Below are 18,107 nucleotides of genomic sequence, written 5' to 3' on the forward strand. Positions count from 1 at the left end.
TGTGATCAAAGGTCGTGACTCACATATGATTGCTGTAGGTGGGCGGAGCACCGATGGGCTATCAGCTATAGAGGCGGAGCCCAGGGCAGCATAGGAGGGCATCTTCTATGCGAGACGAAGGCTGGGAGCTGAACGCATCATTCTTGAGGGAGACTCGGCCATAGTGATCATCTGGATACGAGAGGAGGGATGGAGGGGAGACGGGAGTCTCCTGCTATGTAATATCTGTTTGATACTGAGAGATTATAGCGCCTTTTAGACAGTATTTGTGTGCCGGAAGATGAACAGAGCCGCAGACTGGGTCACATCCTGTACTGTGCAGCACTCCGGAGAGGTCCGTTGGCCACATCAGGAGGCTCCCCTCACATTTGTGCCAGATTGTAGCCCTTGATTCTGTTAGTTGCACCTACACTAGAGTAGGATGAGCGGCCATTGTACCAAATATATATATATATATATATATATATATATGTATAGGATGTTTTGAAGGATCAACAAAGCAAATTTCAAAATTTTTTATCTTTGAATAGATTTACATTCCAATTATCCAATGTTTGGAATGATAGACTGCATGCATAACAGCTATATAATATTTAAATTTGAACTTCTAGTGGAGTAGGAAGAAATCAATATACAAAAATCGTAGCTAGAAGGCATAATTTGTCCAATTTTTTTTCTAACATTAGTGTTTGTAAAATTGACAAAAATAATATTATCGGCAAAATATAAGAAATGATTGGTTGCATGTAGTATGTAGGTCTTTGAATTTAGGAAGCATGCTATCAAATTTGCTTTCTTGTATATTGATAAATTATTTGTACCAAGGTTTTGGAAAATGGTACAAGAGGGTCTGTTCAATTTTTTGAAAAATTAGTTCCAAACACATATTGACACACAGTACAAAACTATGTCCTAATGTTGGTATGCTATGTACCAATGCTGATTTTTTGCTAGAATGGTGTGTTACCACACGTACCATCAATTGTTAGAACCTTAATTTGTACATTCCTTTGTCACAAATAGAATAAATCGATTCCTTTTGGAGGAAGGATGATACAAATACCCATATCTTTGGAGGTTGTGAGAAAATTGCTATCCTAATTGAAATTGCTAGCTATGCTCGCTTTTTGTTGAAGTTCTGGTGCTTCCGGAGCCATTCTTACCCCCTCTTAAATTCTCTCTTGAGATGACATTCTGTCTTGCAAAAGCATTGCATTTTTTTATCTTTACACTTGGAGCAAGACCTTCCATTATCTTCATCATATTTCTTTGATATGCTCCCTTCCTCTCAATGAATCTGTAGCGATGAAACTTTCAACATTTTCTCATGCTTGAAACTTTTCTTATTTCATTGACAAGAAGTGAAGCATGGCATTCTCCATCACACTCTCCATCTTCTACATTAACGTAATAACCAAGACAGTGTAGAATGGTAAAAGAGAATTGAGAAAATTAATGCCTTATCATTCTTTCGAAGATTACTGGTAATTCTATTAAAGATGTCCAAGCTATCCAAAATTACTTGGTTCATGGATAGCTCATAGAGTCAATGTAACAGCCATAGAACCTCATCCAAAAAAATAGCTAAAAGTTATTATTTGGGTTTCTTGATCCTATATAAATACCCAAAAAAATTTATAGCTGTGGAACTAAATGCATACCTGTACGAGTTCCCATATATTCCTCTCGTTCAAGCCTTGACATCCCTACCAGGCTAAAGGTCTAAATCCCTAATCAAATTTAATTATAAATACCATGATCAGCTCGTGGTCAGCCCCAAAAATATTATGCTGCAGTACTTTTTAGTGCATATGGGTTGTAGGCCAAGTCCACTCTGATTTTATTTCTCACAACCCAAGACCCCATCCAAAAACGTTAGTTAGAAGGTTCTGTTTAGATTTCTTGACCCAACGTAATTACCCATGATCTCCTAGCGAACATGCGATGAAATATACGCCCGTACAGGTCCTTACATGCATTCATCCGGATTAAATATACACCCACTTGAAGATATTGATGCTTTCAATTTGAATTAAAATTTAAGAAAATTACACCAGAAAAGGTTTTAAGAAAATTACTAATATTTATAAAAAATAGAAATTAGAACAAAATTCTTCCATAACTGGATAGGAAATAATCATTAAGTGAACTTTAGTTCAAACAAAAAATTTATTTCAAAATTTATATATTTTTTCTGGCTAATCATGAGAAGTGAGAAAGTACTTCATTGAAGATTCTTTATTGATTATTTACTAAGTTGGTGCATGTCTTAATGAGTTGATTGCTGATCTAACTTAGAAACCTGGCATTCTTTGGTGATCAATTTCTCTGAGTACTTTGAGCAAAATATAATTGAGTGCAATTGCTTTAGGTTCCTTCCCATGCTCTTGCTGTGAGATAGAATGCTAGGCTCAGTCTGGCTTCAAGGGATAATCCATCTTGGTACATTCTGTGGAGGACATCTGGGACAAACTTGAGAACAAAAAATGATGAGCATCTGGGTTTTAAAAACTTGTTGCTTTGGCTGATAACTGATTGATAACTAAGAAAAAATATTCTTTAAGTGAGCTTTTACATATAGAAAATAAAATTATATCCATTCATGAGTTGTATAATACACACCCCCAAAAAAAGGAAGAAAAATGCTTAAGCAAGCTCTTCCTTCTAATAGTTAGACCCTCAAAAACACCATACTGATACCACCACAATCCATCAAATGATCCATTTTAAATAAATCATATGTGAAACTTAATATGCATAACACTATTTACACTTCCTGATTACAGGAACCAGAGCTTCTATGTCTCAGCTACAGAACAAGCTGCCCCTAGCACATATTATCATAACTATAAAGCAGTATTAACTAATCCAATTTGTCGAAGAACAATGCAATAACCCACATCCAAGACTGCAACTCAAAACTCAATTTAAACCATGCTTCTTTTTTTTTTTTTTAAGGGAAAAGGAGGGCAAAAAGCCCTGGTATTATTAAAAGAACTATACTACTTGAGTTCAACTTAAAATCTCCTGCCTGCCCAAGTTTCCAAATACCATATTCCCATTAAACTCCTGTCAGACTGTTGTTAATCATTATTGTTTCACTGTTTCACTGAACCCGGTTCAACCAGACCTGAATCTAATCCAACACGACCTATTGGCACCTCTAATTTTAACCAAGATGTGATAGTCTTTTCCATATGATGACTGCGCTCAGATCACCAGATATTTCTATAGGTGGCTCTTATTTTTTCTTTTCTCTCTGTTTTTCTTGTAGCCCTTTTCATCGAAAGTTCCTCAACTCCAAACATGAGGCTGGCTCAATATCATATTACAAATCTAACCGGTACACCAAACCTTATGATCTAAATTCATCAATTCTTATTGAATTATGGATGTAATACTGAGATAAGAAAACAATTTGGAATTTAGAATTGTTGCAGTAACTATGGATGGGGGATGTTCTTAAACTTCTGATCAAATGCCCATGTGTATTTCACCAGGTCCGGAAATCGCAGTGAGACTGCAATAAAAGAGTGTTCTCCAATTTGCTGTAACAGTAACTACTGTGATTGCAATATGTTGGCATCTAAACTGACTCTCTAAAATTACTCCATCCCAACATCAAATCCAAGCATAGTCACCTTAAATGGATTCATTTCCATCTACATTCTGTATAGGTTGTTTCTTTTTTCTCCCTTTCTGAAGCAGGCAACAATGTATACACACACATTTAGATCTTTGAAGTTGGCTTCATCTCTCTTTCTATTATTACTACTGTTACTATTATTACTATAAGTATCATTATCATTATCATTACCATTATCATTATTATTAATATTATACTCCACACTCTAGCTGCAATATTTTACCCATGTTTGGAGTTTCTTCTCAATTGTTCTCAAGCTTGCCCTTCCAACAACATTTATTTAGACTCGAAGAAAAACCTTAAATATCTCCTCCTTGCTGTGTCTTTAGATTGTTGTTTACCTTCAAAGAACCTATACTACATATTGATACCAATTAGTAACATGAACAATGATAGGAATTCAAAATTTAGAAAGACCAGCCAAGAGAAACTAACAAGATAGAATACGAATTGGATTGGCCAAACAAATAACATTCAACATAGAAGTTCAGAAGACGACAGTGGTTCAATCTTACAAATGAAGTCAGTTATTTATGCTTAGTTTTCTTCGTATCACAAACTGACTGAAATATAGAAGCTACTCACATTCATACAGTGAGCAAATGCATGAATTGTGGCATATGGTAATCCAATTCCCATAAAACCCCTGATTAACTCATATACTACAAAATTTCCTTGATTTGATTGATTCACACATTTTTTGCTTTCCTCTTAGTTGTCTGATTCTATCCATTGAAGAAGATCAAACCCTCAGCATATGAAAGAAATTTATATCTCTTCTGTAAGGGCTGTATAGCACCCATCTCAGTTGCCTTGTCAAAGTTTTCCTGAAACCAAATACTCCAGGGGACAAGACCTCGCATTTTGTAGGCTGCTTTCAATAACGAAGTAGAGCACTTGTTTTATCTTTGCGATGTGCATAAATTATGACAATTACCAGCTTACGTATTAGGCATTCTTGTGTCATGAGAACAATAGTCGGCCTAATTTTTTCCAACTTCGGCATAGGCAATCAGGTAGGTAGACATACAAATCATTCGACTACCGATCACCATCCACACAACTCCATCCAGGAATCTTCTTCAATCCTCCATCCCTCATCACTTTTCTCAACCTCACTACATCCTGCCATCTCCCCACCTCCGCATACATATTGGATAGAACAACGTACACCCCATGGTTATCGGGCTCCAATTTGATTATCTCCTGCACCACCCTCTCTGCAATCTCGATATTCCCATAATTCTTACAGGCTGTCAGCAGAGCTCCCAAGACCACAATATCTGCTCGCCATTTCATTCCCTGAATCAACTCCTCTGCCTCCAGCAGCTTCCCGCTCCGCCCCAGAAGATCAACCATGCATCCATAGTGCTCTACTTTCGGCTCAATCCCATAATCCTTCTTCATCGCATCGAAAATCTGTCGACCCACTTCAAGTAATCCAGCATGACAACAAGCCGACAAGACACCGATGAAAGTAATATCATTGGGCCGGACCGCTGCCTTTTCCAGCTCCCAGAACAGCTCAAGAGCATCTTTGGCATGTCCATGGTGAGCCAATCCGCAAATCATCGCATTCCACGTTGCAGTGTTCTTCTCCGGCATTTCCCTAAACAATTCAAGCGCGATTGAGATGGCACCATTCTTGGCATACATATCCACCAAAGCCGTCCCAAGAATCACTCCCACCTCAATCCCCTTCTCCTTTATATACAAATGAATCTGCTTCCCCAAGTCCAGCCCACCTGATCGGGCACAAGCCGACAGCACCGACGCCAGAGTGGCATCGCCCGGTTCGACACCCATCTGAATCATCCGATCAAAGAGAACCAAAGCTTCATTGGAGCAGAAATTATGAACATACCCGCTGATCATCGTTGTCCAAATTATCAAATTTCTCTCAGGAGCTTCATCGAACAACCGGCGGGCACCATGCACGAGCTCGCATGCCGCGTAGCAGCGCACCAACCCATTGATGACATACAAATCCGAATCCAGACCGTGTTTCAAGATATGTGCTTGGAGCTGCTGGGAGGTGGAGAGAGAATGGACGTTGACGCAGGCCTTGAGGACAAAAGGGAAGGTGTGCTTGCCCGGCGGCAAGCCGAGCATCTTCATCCTGATGTAGAGGTGGATGGCGTCGGATGGGGAGGGGGAGTCGGCGAGGGCGCGGATGAGGGTGTTCCACATGAAGGAGTTGGGGTCGAGGGTGTGGGCGAAGAGGGCGAGGGCGTGGTGGAGGTCGCCGGAGGGGGAGAGGGCCGCGGAGGCGAGGAGGCGGCTGGCGGCGTAGTTGTCGTGGATGCGGCCGGACACGACCATCTGGGCGTGGACTTGGAGGAGCTGCTTCATGGAGGAGCAGCGGTCGGCGAGGAGCGAGAGGGGTGGCGGTTTGATCGCTTTGGACGGAATGGTTGCTGAGTGGAGGGAAGGCAGGGGGAATTTGAAGAGGGAGTTGAGTCTTGTTGGCATGAGTATTTGAACGCAAAAGAACAAGAAAAAGGAGGGAAGTACGAGTAGGAAAGCCTGGCGCAGGGAGGGCCATTTTTCTAACCCTTTACAAATATTTTTAGATAAAATAGGGAGATATAGTAAAAAAAAATCGAAAAACTGTTTTAGTTTTGTCCGAAATCTAAAATTGCTCTTTAGTTCTGATCAGTCCAAGTCCGACCCAAACAGGACGGGTTTTACCTGATCCATAGCAAATTCGAGATAGATGAACATGCCCTAAAATCTATCCGAATATTATCACTTTACAAATCCCCTCAATGAGGCAATTAAAAAATTATATAAAAAATTAATTTATATAGCTTTATTTGATCTGATCCATTCCATCTATTCTATCGCGCTCTCTACTCGCCCTGCCACATTCAGAGCCATATCGGATGGGTATAAGTATCGAACAGGTACAGATAATAGTCTGCCGAACCTGCTGCCATCTCTAGCCTGAAGAAATCAAAAGATGGTTGGCGATTCTTTTCTTTATTTTTTAACAAAAGAAAGAGGTAGAGATCTACGACGGTTTGTAGGTTTGATGATTAGCTAAGCAATAGATAGGCATTCTACCAATCCACTAATGTACTGCACCAATCCACGACTTCCGTAGCTAACAAGTCATCTTTGGTAGCATTATTTTCAAAAACACCTGAAGAATACCTATACCTACAGGCAAGTTGGATTTTTGTCTTTAATCTGTGTTTGGTGTGATCAAAAGAAAGATGCTAAAGATGATCACTGTATATTTCACCAATCAACTAGTGCCATGTAGAATTGGATGCATCATTTATTTGTTGATTCATTAGGATTTTTGAATTGTATGGAGAAACACAAACAAGCTATAAAAAACATTAATTAATTAATTATTTAATTGTACTATAGATTTAGTTATGCAAGAAAATAATGTTTAAATAATATGTAAATATTAACAACAGGCTGCAGTGAACTAGGTCAGGTGCAAGGCTTGCCACTGCAGAATGATGGGAGGCCTAAAAGACCTTACCAACTCATCTGAGTGGCACCCCCATCCCCAATGCGTTGACAATTTTGTTATAAACTATCATCAGCAATCAATAATATAGATTTTATTATAACATAGCAAGCAATGATTTTTCATGAATTCAAGACAGGTTCTCATCAAAAGAAATTTAAGGAGGATCCTAGTAATATAACGTATTAAAATTGGGTTAATTTAGGTTTAGATTTAGTTACCAAGGAATCCATATCCAATGAATTTGAAATAGCTTGTAATTTTCAATCCTGCCCAGTTACAAGTGGCTTTAATTTGGACCTTATTGAGTTATTTTTAGATTAGTTTTAGATTGAAAGTGGATTAAAAGCAAGGTTTCATGGCCACAAACATTACTATGGAAATATGTTATTTTCCCGTTGACTAACTTACCCATATTCTTATACTTCTCTATGTTGTTAAGTTATTTTCCTACATGCAGCATCTATCCATGAAATGAACAGAAAAACTTACCCATCAGAGAGGTGGGTAAATTATTTTATCGTCAGTCGAAAAAATAATCTTCTAATCTTATTCTAAAATACCCTTAATCCTATTATATTGATATATTATATTATTTTTATATTATATACTAATATAATATAATATAATATAATATAATATAATATAATATAATATAATATTATATTATATTATATATATTGATATTTATGTAATAAAAAGTATTATGGGAAATATGGATAGATCTCACCAACTTACTTAAAAAAGTAGTAATATAAAAAAATATAAATAATAGATTTCGAAGTCATTTTCCAATGCATGAAAAAACATGGATAAATTATTTTGTCTATCTAAATATTGTCTCAAAAATACTTATCTAGAAAAATATAAATTTCCGTATAATTGTTTTACCTTCAAGAGGATGGATAAGGAACACCTACATCCACCATCCATTCTCGTATATAATAAGTCAACAAATGCACCTTCTTGATTATTTTTTTTAAAAGAAACATCTCGTATTGTTAAAAAAAAAAAGGAAAAATATTCAATCTCTTTTTAGTAAGAAGAAATGTGACTCTTCTATTAATGCACGCCTCAGCCAATTAACAATTCAAACATCAAACCAGATTTAAATGGATTGGAGATCAAGAACATCAACTTTAATGCCCTCTCACGAATGAAACTAATGTGCAAACGCCATACTCATGCCAACCATGATCTTACAACAAAAACCAACCAAATCTTTATTCCATTAAAATAGGCTTATCAAATTAACACAGAAGGAAGCCTCCACCAGGAAAGGTTGAGAGAAGGGGAAGAGATAATATTGAAGGGGGAGAAAACATTAACATCAGTTCTCACTCACTAATTGCCATGAGCTTCCCAAATATTGGGAGGAAATCAAGTAGAGACCAACATGTTGCCATTTTGTTCATTGGGGATCCCAAGCTGAGAAAGCAATGCAACCTGAATGTCAATAAGGCATTGCTGTTACCTCAATCATGGGCAAATTTCATCTGCAGTTTCTTTTTAATACATTTTTTGGATAAAACTATTAATATGGAGAATATAACACAGAGGCTATATAATAATCTCTGATGGGCTTACCACCTGCCCCTTGCGGAAAAAAAGAAAGAAAAAAGACCTGGAAAAAAAGGAAAGAGAGTGAGGTTGGGAGAAGGGGTGAGAGAGAGTAAAAGAGTAGTATTCCCAAATTCAGATTAAGGAAAATCACCTAACAGTCATAAGCTGGCTTCTAATACCAGGGCATGGAAACCAAATGCATGCACCTCCTGAAATGGTGTTGCAGAGGTAACCAATCTGAATTCACAAAATACTTACCGTGCCATCTAAGCACCTCTGCTCAGATCTATCCCAAATCATTATATTATGGAAGAAACATCTCGGGCATACATATTAAAGACTGAAGGTGAACTTATGTTCATCTTAATATTAGCTTCTCTTCAATATGTAGCTTAATATAGAGGAAACCCAACCCAATTACTTGCTGCCGAGCTTGAATGCTCAAAATGTAAACTGTAGAGTTAAAGGTCATCAAAAGTTTTTGGAAACATGAGATGGGAAACAAAAGGGAGAAAAGGTGACTGTACATTTGATTATGTAGTCTTAACTAGCCACACTGCTAGCAAAGAAGGCTGTATGACGGCATGTCTTCTATCCGCATAACATCATCCAACAGAAGTTCTCTCTCCAGCTGTGCACGAGTTGATCTCAAAACTTCCTATGAACATATAAATTTCAACCATTCAACAAAATACATATACAAATACACACACACATATGCATGCATGCATGCATACATATGTAAAAACAAATGGAGATAGGTAGCAAGAGGCTTCTGCCAAGGAGAAAGCAAGTACATACATTGAATTCCATGTAGGAAGCATTCTTTTCCAGCCATTGCTTGTCCATAACCACAAAAGCCACACAATAAAGCAAGTCAAATGCCCACTCGTCCTCTGAAAACACACCAGAAAACAAGGCAAGCAACTTAAATCATACCTACCTTCCTTTTGAGTACAATGTTTGATATACAACTACAAGAAGAGTGGCATTAATCCATCTCACCTGACAGCATTTGGATGAAAACAGCTCTAACAAAAGTCCTTGGCTTTGCTGCACATATATCATCCTAAATTAGCAAGAGCCCAATGAATTGCCCTCATAGACCCTTAACTATCACATTTGAAATATGTAAAAAGGTAAGTTTAAATTGGATGTATTCATGTTTCTTGGACTTTCTCTCTCCCTGTATAACTATCAAATCTTCCAGGATAAATCTATCATCATAGATATTCAGTGTAATAGCTTATTTTCATCATATAAACATTGGAGTATATCCTAGTGCCTTATTCATTTTTTGTTACTTTGTACTAAATCTGGTTCTACTGTCTATTCTACTGTCTACTAGTGTAATTTTCTGTCCTTCAAGGAATATATATTATCTTGTACCAAAAAAAAGGAATATATATTATCAGGTTTACAACTGGTTCTACACATGCACACTTTATTATGTCATAGTTGCCTCATATTGTATGAATCCTCTCACAGTAAATTTATCAATATTCCATGAGAAAGCGCATTAATCCTGACAAGTGAGGGAAACACCATGACAGAGTCAACCATTGCAAGATTGTGAGACTGACTAACCAGTTGCTCACTGCAAAGTTCAGACTAATTCAACAAAACTAACTTTGCACTCTCTCCTTGAAAACCACTTGAGGATAGTCATGTATTACCCATAGGGCCCTCTACATAACCATTGACTGAAACTAACACTGGAAGGATAATACCAAATTACTGATCATCATAATTAGAGAGCCTACAGCCTATTGAAGCCACTCTTCATACCATGTCTCTTTTGCACGGCTGTCAAATACTCAACAGAACCCAAGGTAATCTAATATTTTTTTGCCTCTGCCTATTAATTCATTCCACCTTCATCTATAGATTCCCTTATATATATTTTAAGTTTTAAACCTTTTAAGATATCAAGTTACATGCAATCTGGGCCTATTTTATTCCATCTGTCATTTTTTAAAAATCCATCTTGAGCACTTTGTTGATTTCTTTTTAGTTTCAATCTGTCATCTTCAAAATATATATTATGGTTTTCTGGTGGTTTGACAGATCGGAATCAAGACCCTGATAGTCCTCCCCAACTCAATAAATTTTATCTTTACTCTTAGAGCGATGGTTAATTAAGTGGTTGTAACTATCTCACCATAATTCACTTTGATATCAACCATACAAACCATATATGACCAGTTGACTCAGGACTGCTTATTGAGCTCCCATATGACTAATGTATACACAAATAAATCATTCATTACCTTCATCACCCCCAAAAATAGTCTCCAAATGGTGTCTGATACTCCTCTTACCCTCTTTGCCTCCTATCCTCAAATTTTGCTATCCATCTGATGCAAATTTTCCAGGTTTCATGCTCTACTTTGTGACTACTTATTTCACTTTCCCTACTCCATGTTGTTTTACGTGATAATCCTGTTAACTTAATCTGTTAGTGGACCAAATACTTTTGGAATAGGCACGCATTCATCAAGAAACTTTCCACTCATCTCGTCTACTTGCCCTACACTTCAACTTACCAAGGAACATTACTTTCACACAAAAGCTATGACCTCTTCTCAGCCTCATGTTATTGACATTAGGTAGGCATTTGAAGAGACTTCTATTAATTACATCTTACGTACATTCATCAGTCTTCACATTTTCTTTTGTCCATGTTTCTGTAACATGTGTCGCTTGAAAGATTTAAAAAGTGGATGCAAGTTTTACAAATAAAAGAGCAGTAAATAATTGGTCCAATCGAAAAAGAAAAAGAAAGGAATATTCTTTCTTCTATGAACATGTGTGTGTGCGAGAGAGAGAGAGAGAGAGAGAGAGAGAGAGAGAGAGAGAGATGAAGAGTGGACTAGAATACAATATTGTGATAAGGAAAAGTCTTTTTTTTCTTTTTTTTAACCACACTGTAATGGTTAGATGGGTCTAGAAATAGTCATGATGAGAAAATTTCTGCCTTCATGTTTGTATGCATGGCCCATCTCCACATAAATATTGTCTTTATCTCTTTCTTAAAAAGATAGAAAAAGCAAAAACCATGAAGCTTCCACCTTTTCTAATGCTCGTACCCGTTAAAATTGTTTTGATTACCATCTGACCATAATACTGCTAATTTTATATTTAAAATTGTCCAGTGTTGCATGGAAAATCTCTGGTTAAAAGTAAGAATTATTTCTCCAAATAATCAAACAAATGTCTCAACACACAAAGCCATGTAATGATGTTGATGAGGATGATAAGTGAGAATCTAGAGGAACTGAAAGATTCTCTTTCTTGATGTTTTTAAATGAAGTATACATTTTTCATGCAGATCTCTTCATGGACTCCATTCCATATCGTTAACTTTATGTCGACATAAGGAACAATGCAAGGGGCAAAGATAAACACATGCATGGACCAATATGATTGGGGATGTACAAGCCTCTCTATACCCTTCTGTCTAGATTGTGTTGGGTCTTACAATTCATTATTTAACAATTTCAGGAATAAGAGAAAGTGTTACTAGCAGCGGCACATCATAACACCTGCTGTCATAATTAAGGTTTTTCATCACTTTGGCTTTAGACCATGAATTTATTTGCATGTTTTCAGCAATGTAGCTGCATACTAAATCACAACTGGTAATGGAATAGTCAAAGTGTGTGTGTGTGTGTGTGTATGTATGTATGTATTGTGGGAGTGAAATACTTACTAGACTGCAGATCAAGCATTTGCATTATCATAAATGTAATGTTCACACCGGCAACTGCAAATGGGTACTCCCAAGTAGCTCTCTTCCCACCTTGCTTATTCAGCAGCCTCTGAAAAGAAGTCTGCAGAATAAAACAAGTTAGTTAAGGTACCAAATAAAACATTTTAGGCAAGATCTTATTTAATTACAGAAAAACAGATATTAGTGAAAAATATTAATCAGAAGATTTTCATCATATAGCAAAGAACTAATAGAAATTAATGACATGATCTTACAGAAAATGTCTTTGCAAAGAAGAGCAGGTTCTCCAATGAAATAAATCCAGCCCCCCTGCTCAAAATGCATAATGGATTGCAGGAACAAATATATTGACAACGAAATAAACAATATGAAGGGCTGTATGCAAAAAAGAATAAATTCTCGCAAGCCTACCTGAAGTCAGTTGATGGGTCTCTGCCCTGCCATCCCATTTCCTTCCACTGGTCAGATATCAGACCATGGAGTTCTTGATCTGGGTATGTGGCATACCATAGAGCTCTGAGAGCTTCCTGTCAGCAAGAGATAAGTTTCATAATGTTCTGAAGAATAAAGGCAACATTTAACAAGCTACAAAATGTCAAAATTTAAGTGCTTCCTGTTTGATTACCAGATGTTTTTCTTGAGGATTCATTTTGAAAGAGAAAAAGAAAAAGAAAGGAAGGCAGCACAGAGTCTGTCTCGTTCATCTAATTTTCTACTTTATATAAAACAAAGACTCCAAAATACTGCCCTATCATAAATAACTACAGTACCCATATTACAGCCTAAGCTCCCAATCAGGACCATAGGCCCCCAGTCTACTCTCCAATTGGTCAGATTGGCCTCAACCTAGGAAGCAAATTGCTGCTCAAATCCTATATGAACTACCTAGACAGAAGGGCAGCTGCTAGTGGCATGTGGCAACATTAGCTGATCCAAGAGCAAAATCAAGGAAAGTGCTCCAAGTAGTCTGCACGAGTAAGATAAGCATAAGGGATAAGCTACCAAAATTTCAATGTATGATCTAAAGAATTAAGACTAACAAAGATCTGATCACGAAGTCAAAATTATTTTTTACAATTTATATTATGTTATAATCCATACTATCAAATATTAACCTCAAAATTGAAAACAAAACATTTGAATATTACGACCTTATAATCTAGAGAAACTATCCATAAATGGCTAGGGCCTAAACACAAAAACAGTGCATAAAAAAGATTATGCACAATTCTTTTAAAAAAATAGAAACATGCAATTAGGGTAACAAATCTTCCTTGTGTCTAGTGTCATAAAATTAAAAGAAAGAAAAATCTTCAACAACTTGATCCCAAATGTTAACATTAGATGTGACTCCTTTATGCTAGCAGCTAAGCAAAAATACCCCTTCCATCTTTAGCTCTATGAGACCACTGAAAGGTGAATTAACCAATTTGCTCAGCATTTGTTATTGTTAATTCTTGGATGCACCATATATCTACTCTAGATATACATATCAAACTAGATGAGCAAAGTTACCTGATGATCTCTCCTAGTCGGATCAAAGTAAATGTTCATGCGATGCTTCAATCTTTGAAGTCTTTCTTCCTGCAAAACCTCAGCAATTATCGAATGGATGAGGGTAGTGTCAAAAACTATTACAAACAATGCTTTCCTATATAGGCATCTAAACATTTTTAACATAAATAATATTGCATAAATTTATGTTAAAAAGAATGAATGAGGTTTGTTCAATGACTAATTTCAAACTTCTTAGGAAACAACTGGGGACAACTAAGAAAAAAGCAGCGCAGCAAAGTTCACATCCAAAAACAATTTTGACGAAGGAAATATCAATTCAGGCCATACACTAAAAATAGAAGTTTGAAATTTAATTAATTTTAAGTTGACTTGGACTTTAAATTCATCTCTTCCTGTTGGATCCCATTATACTCTTTCACCTTCTCTCCCATTCTCAGGTCCCAACTTTCTGTCCATTTTCTTGCATCTATCTAATTCAGTGAACTGCATCTTAGGCTACACCGCCAAGATAGATATGTAACTCTACCAACAAGGGAGTGCAAAGAAAATAGTTACAATATGGCTAATATATATTTTCTGGAAGAAAAAAAATCAGGTCCACAGATACTGGTCCTTCAATTGATCATTAATATGAATTACTTGAATAGCAAGTTATGCATCTAGAAGTTCCTAAAACCATTCATTGGCATCCCAAACACACATAAAAGAACTAACACTAGAAATATGTGATTCAAGTAATACAACCAATAGAAAACTCAACGACATGATATTATCAAAGAAATCTACTGAGCAGGTTTCCTTCTATTTGTTTCAGAGATGAAAAATACTCAAAAAAAAGACTCAAATTAATTCCAGGAACACAAAATTCTTAAACAAAACATGCCTGTAAAGGTGAAAGATTGACACAGATGCGCTCATATATTCCCTTTCGTTTCATACAAACACAAGAAAGACCCCTTCCAATCCATCTTGGTGATCCGCATGTTGAAGAATCATCTGTACACGGGCGACAACACCAAAATAAAATCACAATACACAATCAATGACTAAATCAGGAAGCATCTGAAGCACACTATGTTTCAAGCTTCAAATCATCTTGAGTACTGCAAAAGGCTACTAGATGGTTGCTTTGACAATTTTCGAGTTACTCAAGAAGGGCAAAATACAAAAGTCAACATGAATGCTTGTTCTTTAACTCAAATAACTGGATATCCCCCAAAACCACACATTCAACTACCTACCGACCACTTCATACCATAAAATCCTCCTACTTGAATACAAATTATGCTACAAAAGAACACAGTGGACTCACTAAGTTGACTTGGTACTTTGTTGACCTAATAATGCAGTAATGCACTGTAGCACAAGCGCATAAAATCAACCTATTTAGTCACTTATATTATTAATAACAAGCAAGATTTTCTGATAGCCCACCAACTAGTCCACAATCTGCTAATTTTCAAAGAGTAGAACTGCGTTTAGCAAGGGTTATAGATAAATGATTGCCAAAACACATTGCTAATACAATAAATAACTGGAACTCACCAGTGAACTATAAACCGTGGTAACATTGGAAGAAAAGAAAGAAGTAGAGCTAGGGCAAAGTCAAAATTTTCCAAACAAATTAGGACAATTTGAGAGAAAGGGAAACACAAACTACAATACCTTTGTAGCTCACCCAATCTGTGTCATGCTCCCCACGTTCAAAGGAATAGCTAAATGATTCCCAAAACACATTGCTAATACAATAAATAACTAGAACTCACCAGTGAACTATAAACCGTGGTAACATTGGAAGAAAAGAAAGAAGTAGAGCTAGGGCAAAGTCAAAAATTTCCAAATAAATTAGGACAATTTGAGAGAAAGGGAAACACAAACTACAATACCTTTGTAGCTCACCCAATCTGTGTCATGCTCCCCACGTTCAAATGAATAGTATTTAATTAGACAACTGCAAGAGATTCTTGCCTTTATTTCTCCACCTAATCTTTCCGATGAATTGACAAACCTTATTTGATGCATACAATATTAATATTCGCATCAAACCTGCCGGATTCGGTGAGACATTGTCCAGTATGATGATTAATTTAATCCCTTCCTTGAAAGGCTAAATTAGGAAATAATTAAAGAATCCGATTTTCTCAATGACCCCAAAAGGTAAGCAAGAACCATGACCAAAAATCAATTATTTTACCGAAAATTTAAGCTGCAATATCATCAACCTCGCTTCTATACGCAATCTTTTCCACCACTGAAAATGTTAAAGAAAAAAAAAATCCGTATTCAAGAGAAAAACACGAAGTACATTGGACACTGTGCGATTCCGACTTGAAAGGAGCAAAAATTAGAAAAAAGCAAACTAAGCAATGAATAATAATATTAATAATAACAGATTTCGGATTCCAGTCGAAACCAATGCCCTAAACTACAGACAAGACCGCAATAACCGGCCAAACATGCTTACTTCTTGTGAGAAAAAAACAAAAAATGCTTGCTTGTCTCGTCAACCACCGAATCTAACAACAAAAAATACCCATCAAAAGCAGAAGAGACCAATAATCCATTCGTTCCATCAATCCACAACAAAATGATCGTTAAAAATCCAAAATATCCAAAGAAAAAGACAAACCTGAGGTCATAGAGGAGTAATGAGAACACCTCGAGATCGAGACCGGCGGCAGCGACCGAATCGCCGTGCAACTCCCATTGTTCCTCTCCGCCCCCATCTCTCTCTCTCTCTCTCTCTCTCTCTCTCTCTCTCTCCCGTGTCAGAAGACTCTCGTAGAACGAAAGAAGAACGGAAAGCGAGCGAGATGGGAGCGAAATTTATAGCAACCGAGAGAAGAACCGAGTCGTGTCGTTTTCTTCCCGGGTTTCCGCTACGAGGCCACGGTACGAGACCTGCCCTTCCTTCCTTTTATAAAACAAGTCAAATGACCAAACTACCCCTACGTGGCACGAAGCGATCCGACGTCCCATGATCTTGATCTCACGGCTCGTGATAGGATCATGGACGGTTCCGCCGGATGGAATCATGAGTGATACTTGGTCAACACGAGTCTATGATTAGGGGGCTGAGAAAAGTGGGCCCACCGTGCAAGATGCTTGATAGCCGGCTGATCAGGAAAAGGGGACCACCGGAGAGATTGGTGGTCCATGCCGAGGGCATGTGGTTCTTCATCAGAATGCGTTTCCCTCGTCGTTTCCCTCGGCGTTTCCCAACTCTTTTATTGCATTTCTTTTTTTTTTTTCACTTGGCTTGGATATTACTTCTCCTGCGCATGGGCTTGGTTTGCTTGGGTGGGAGGAAATTGTCATTTGGTGACGTTATAGCCGCAAGTTGGTTGCAATGTGGTCTCTGGATAACGTCAAACCATCTACTACTTTTTTGCGAGTTAGTTCGGCTGTCAAAATTTATAAAGATCATCGAATTGTCTCATAGCACGCGTATAGATAGATAGATGGAGAGAGAGAGAAAAAGAGAATTGGATTTGGCAATGCTCATGTGGATCTCCATTCAGATTCGACTGTTTTTTATTGAATCTTTTTCACGACTCAATAAATAATTTGATAAGCCAATGATTTTTTTTCGTGTTTCATAATACAATTAACCAACATGTTAACTAATCGATTACGATAAATTAGACTGGATTTTGTAATTTTTTTTCTGCAGTATCTCGACGTGACATGAGCATGAAAGAGGTTCAAGAATCTATACGGAACAATAGACGTCCCAAATCCATAATTCAAGTCGTTGGACTGGTATATATGTGTGTTTGGATGTATGCATGGACATATATATATTATATATATATATATGATTGCTTTTGCTATAGAAGTTTATAAGCTCCAATATGGAAGTGGGATAAGGAGACAAGATTTCTATTGGAGTGCATTTTAGTATCAATTAAAAACGAATATAATGATTTATATACATGGATTTAGATCATATCATTGACACGGAGTAACACTGTTTCCATTGTAACAACTTTTATCATGGTAACTCAATATAGTGCAGTAACCAGTAGGGGTACACAATGCAAAAGGGTTACATTCTGGAGTCATGTGATTTGGTGATTTATTCGAGGGAGACAGCATCACTGTCAACGCAACTCTCAAAGTACATGTGTACCGTAGCATCTCGCTAGTCTCCAAAAAAC

The 18,107-nt window shown here is 37.0% G+C and overlaps 1 protein-coding gene and 1 pseudogene across 10 annotated transcripts; both read right to left on the minus strand.

The window, feature by feature from the left end:
* Positions 1 to 4,071: 4,071 nt before the first annotated feature.
* LOC103696412 (pentatricopeptide repeat-containing protein At5g56310 pseudogene) lies at positions 4,072 to 7,173 on the minus strand (annotated as a pseudogene). The gene has a single exon (XR_015976998.2). The product of XR_015976998.2 is annotated as a pentatricopeptide repeat-containing protein At5g56310 pseudogene (transcript).
* A 1,159-nt stretch (positions 7,174 to 8,332) lies between these two features.
* Positions 8,333 to 16,751, minus strand: LOC103696409 (uncharacterized). 9 transcript variants are annotated; one of them, XR_015976999.2, is made up of 12 exons: positions 15,834 to 16,111; positions 14,831 to 14,943; positions 13,945 to 14,013; positions 12,841 to 12,956; positions 12,684 to 12,738; positions 12,409 to 12,529; positions 9,702 to 9,749; positions 9,498 to 9,592; positions 9,224 to 9,354; positions 8,848 to 8,905; positions 8,721 to 8,757; positions 8,387 to 8,579 (listed from the first exon to the last, which is right to left on the minus strand). XR_015976999.2 is itself a non-coding variant. In XM_039133352.3 (10 exons), the coding sequence occupies exons 1-9, from the start codon at positions 15,967 to 15,969 to the stop codon at positions 9,256 to 9,258; spliced, it is 852 nt and encodes a 283-aa protein (XP_038989280.1). In that variant the 5' UTR covers positions 15,970 to 16,111; the 3' UTR covers positions 8,333 to 8,579; positions 9,224 to 9,255. The 9 variants fall into 9 exon arrangements, 7 of the variants coding, with proteins under 7 accessions (XP_038989280.1, XP_088575751.1, XP_088575749.1 ...); XR_015977000.2 differs by lacking the exon at positions 8,848 to 8,905; XM_039133352.3 differs by lacking the exons at positions 8,721 to 8,757; positions 8,848 to 8,905 and having other exon boundaries at positions 8,333 to 8,579.
* Positions 16,752 to 18,107: the final 1,356 nt, after the last annotated feature.

Source organism: Phoenix dactylifera, chromosome 4 (assembly GCF_051530095.1).
Source record: "Phoenix dactylifera cultivar Ajwa chromosome 4, Ajwa_hap1_PhDact_Kaust_v1.1, whole genome shotgun sequence".
Lineage (NCBI taxonomy): Eukaryota > Viridiplantae > Streptophyta > Magnoliopsida > Arecales > Arecaceae > Phoenix > Phoenix dactylifera.

Excerpts from the sequence above, each read along its gene's own strand:
- LOC103696409 (XM_039133352.3), bottom strand. The coding sequence starts at position 15,969 with ATGCATCAAATAAGGTTTGTCAATTCATCGGAAAGATTAGGTGGAGAA. Across the intron at positions 14,944-15,833 it reads AGATTGGGTGAGCTACAAAG|ATGATTCTTCAACATGCGGA; the intron begins GTATTGTAGTTT and ends GCCCGTGTACAG. Across the intron at positions 9,750-12,408 it reads AATGCTTGATCTGCAGTCTA|CAAAGCCAAGGACTTTTGTT; the intron begins GTAAGTATTTCA and ends ATATATGTGCAG.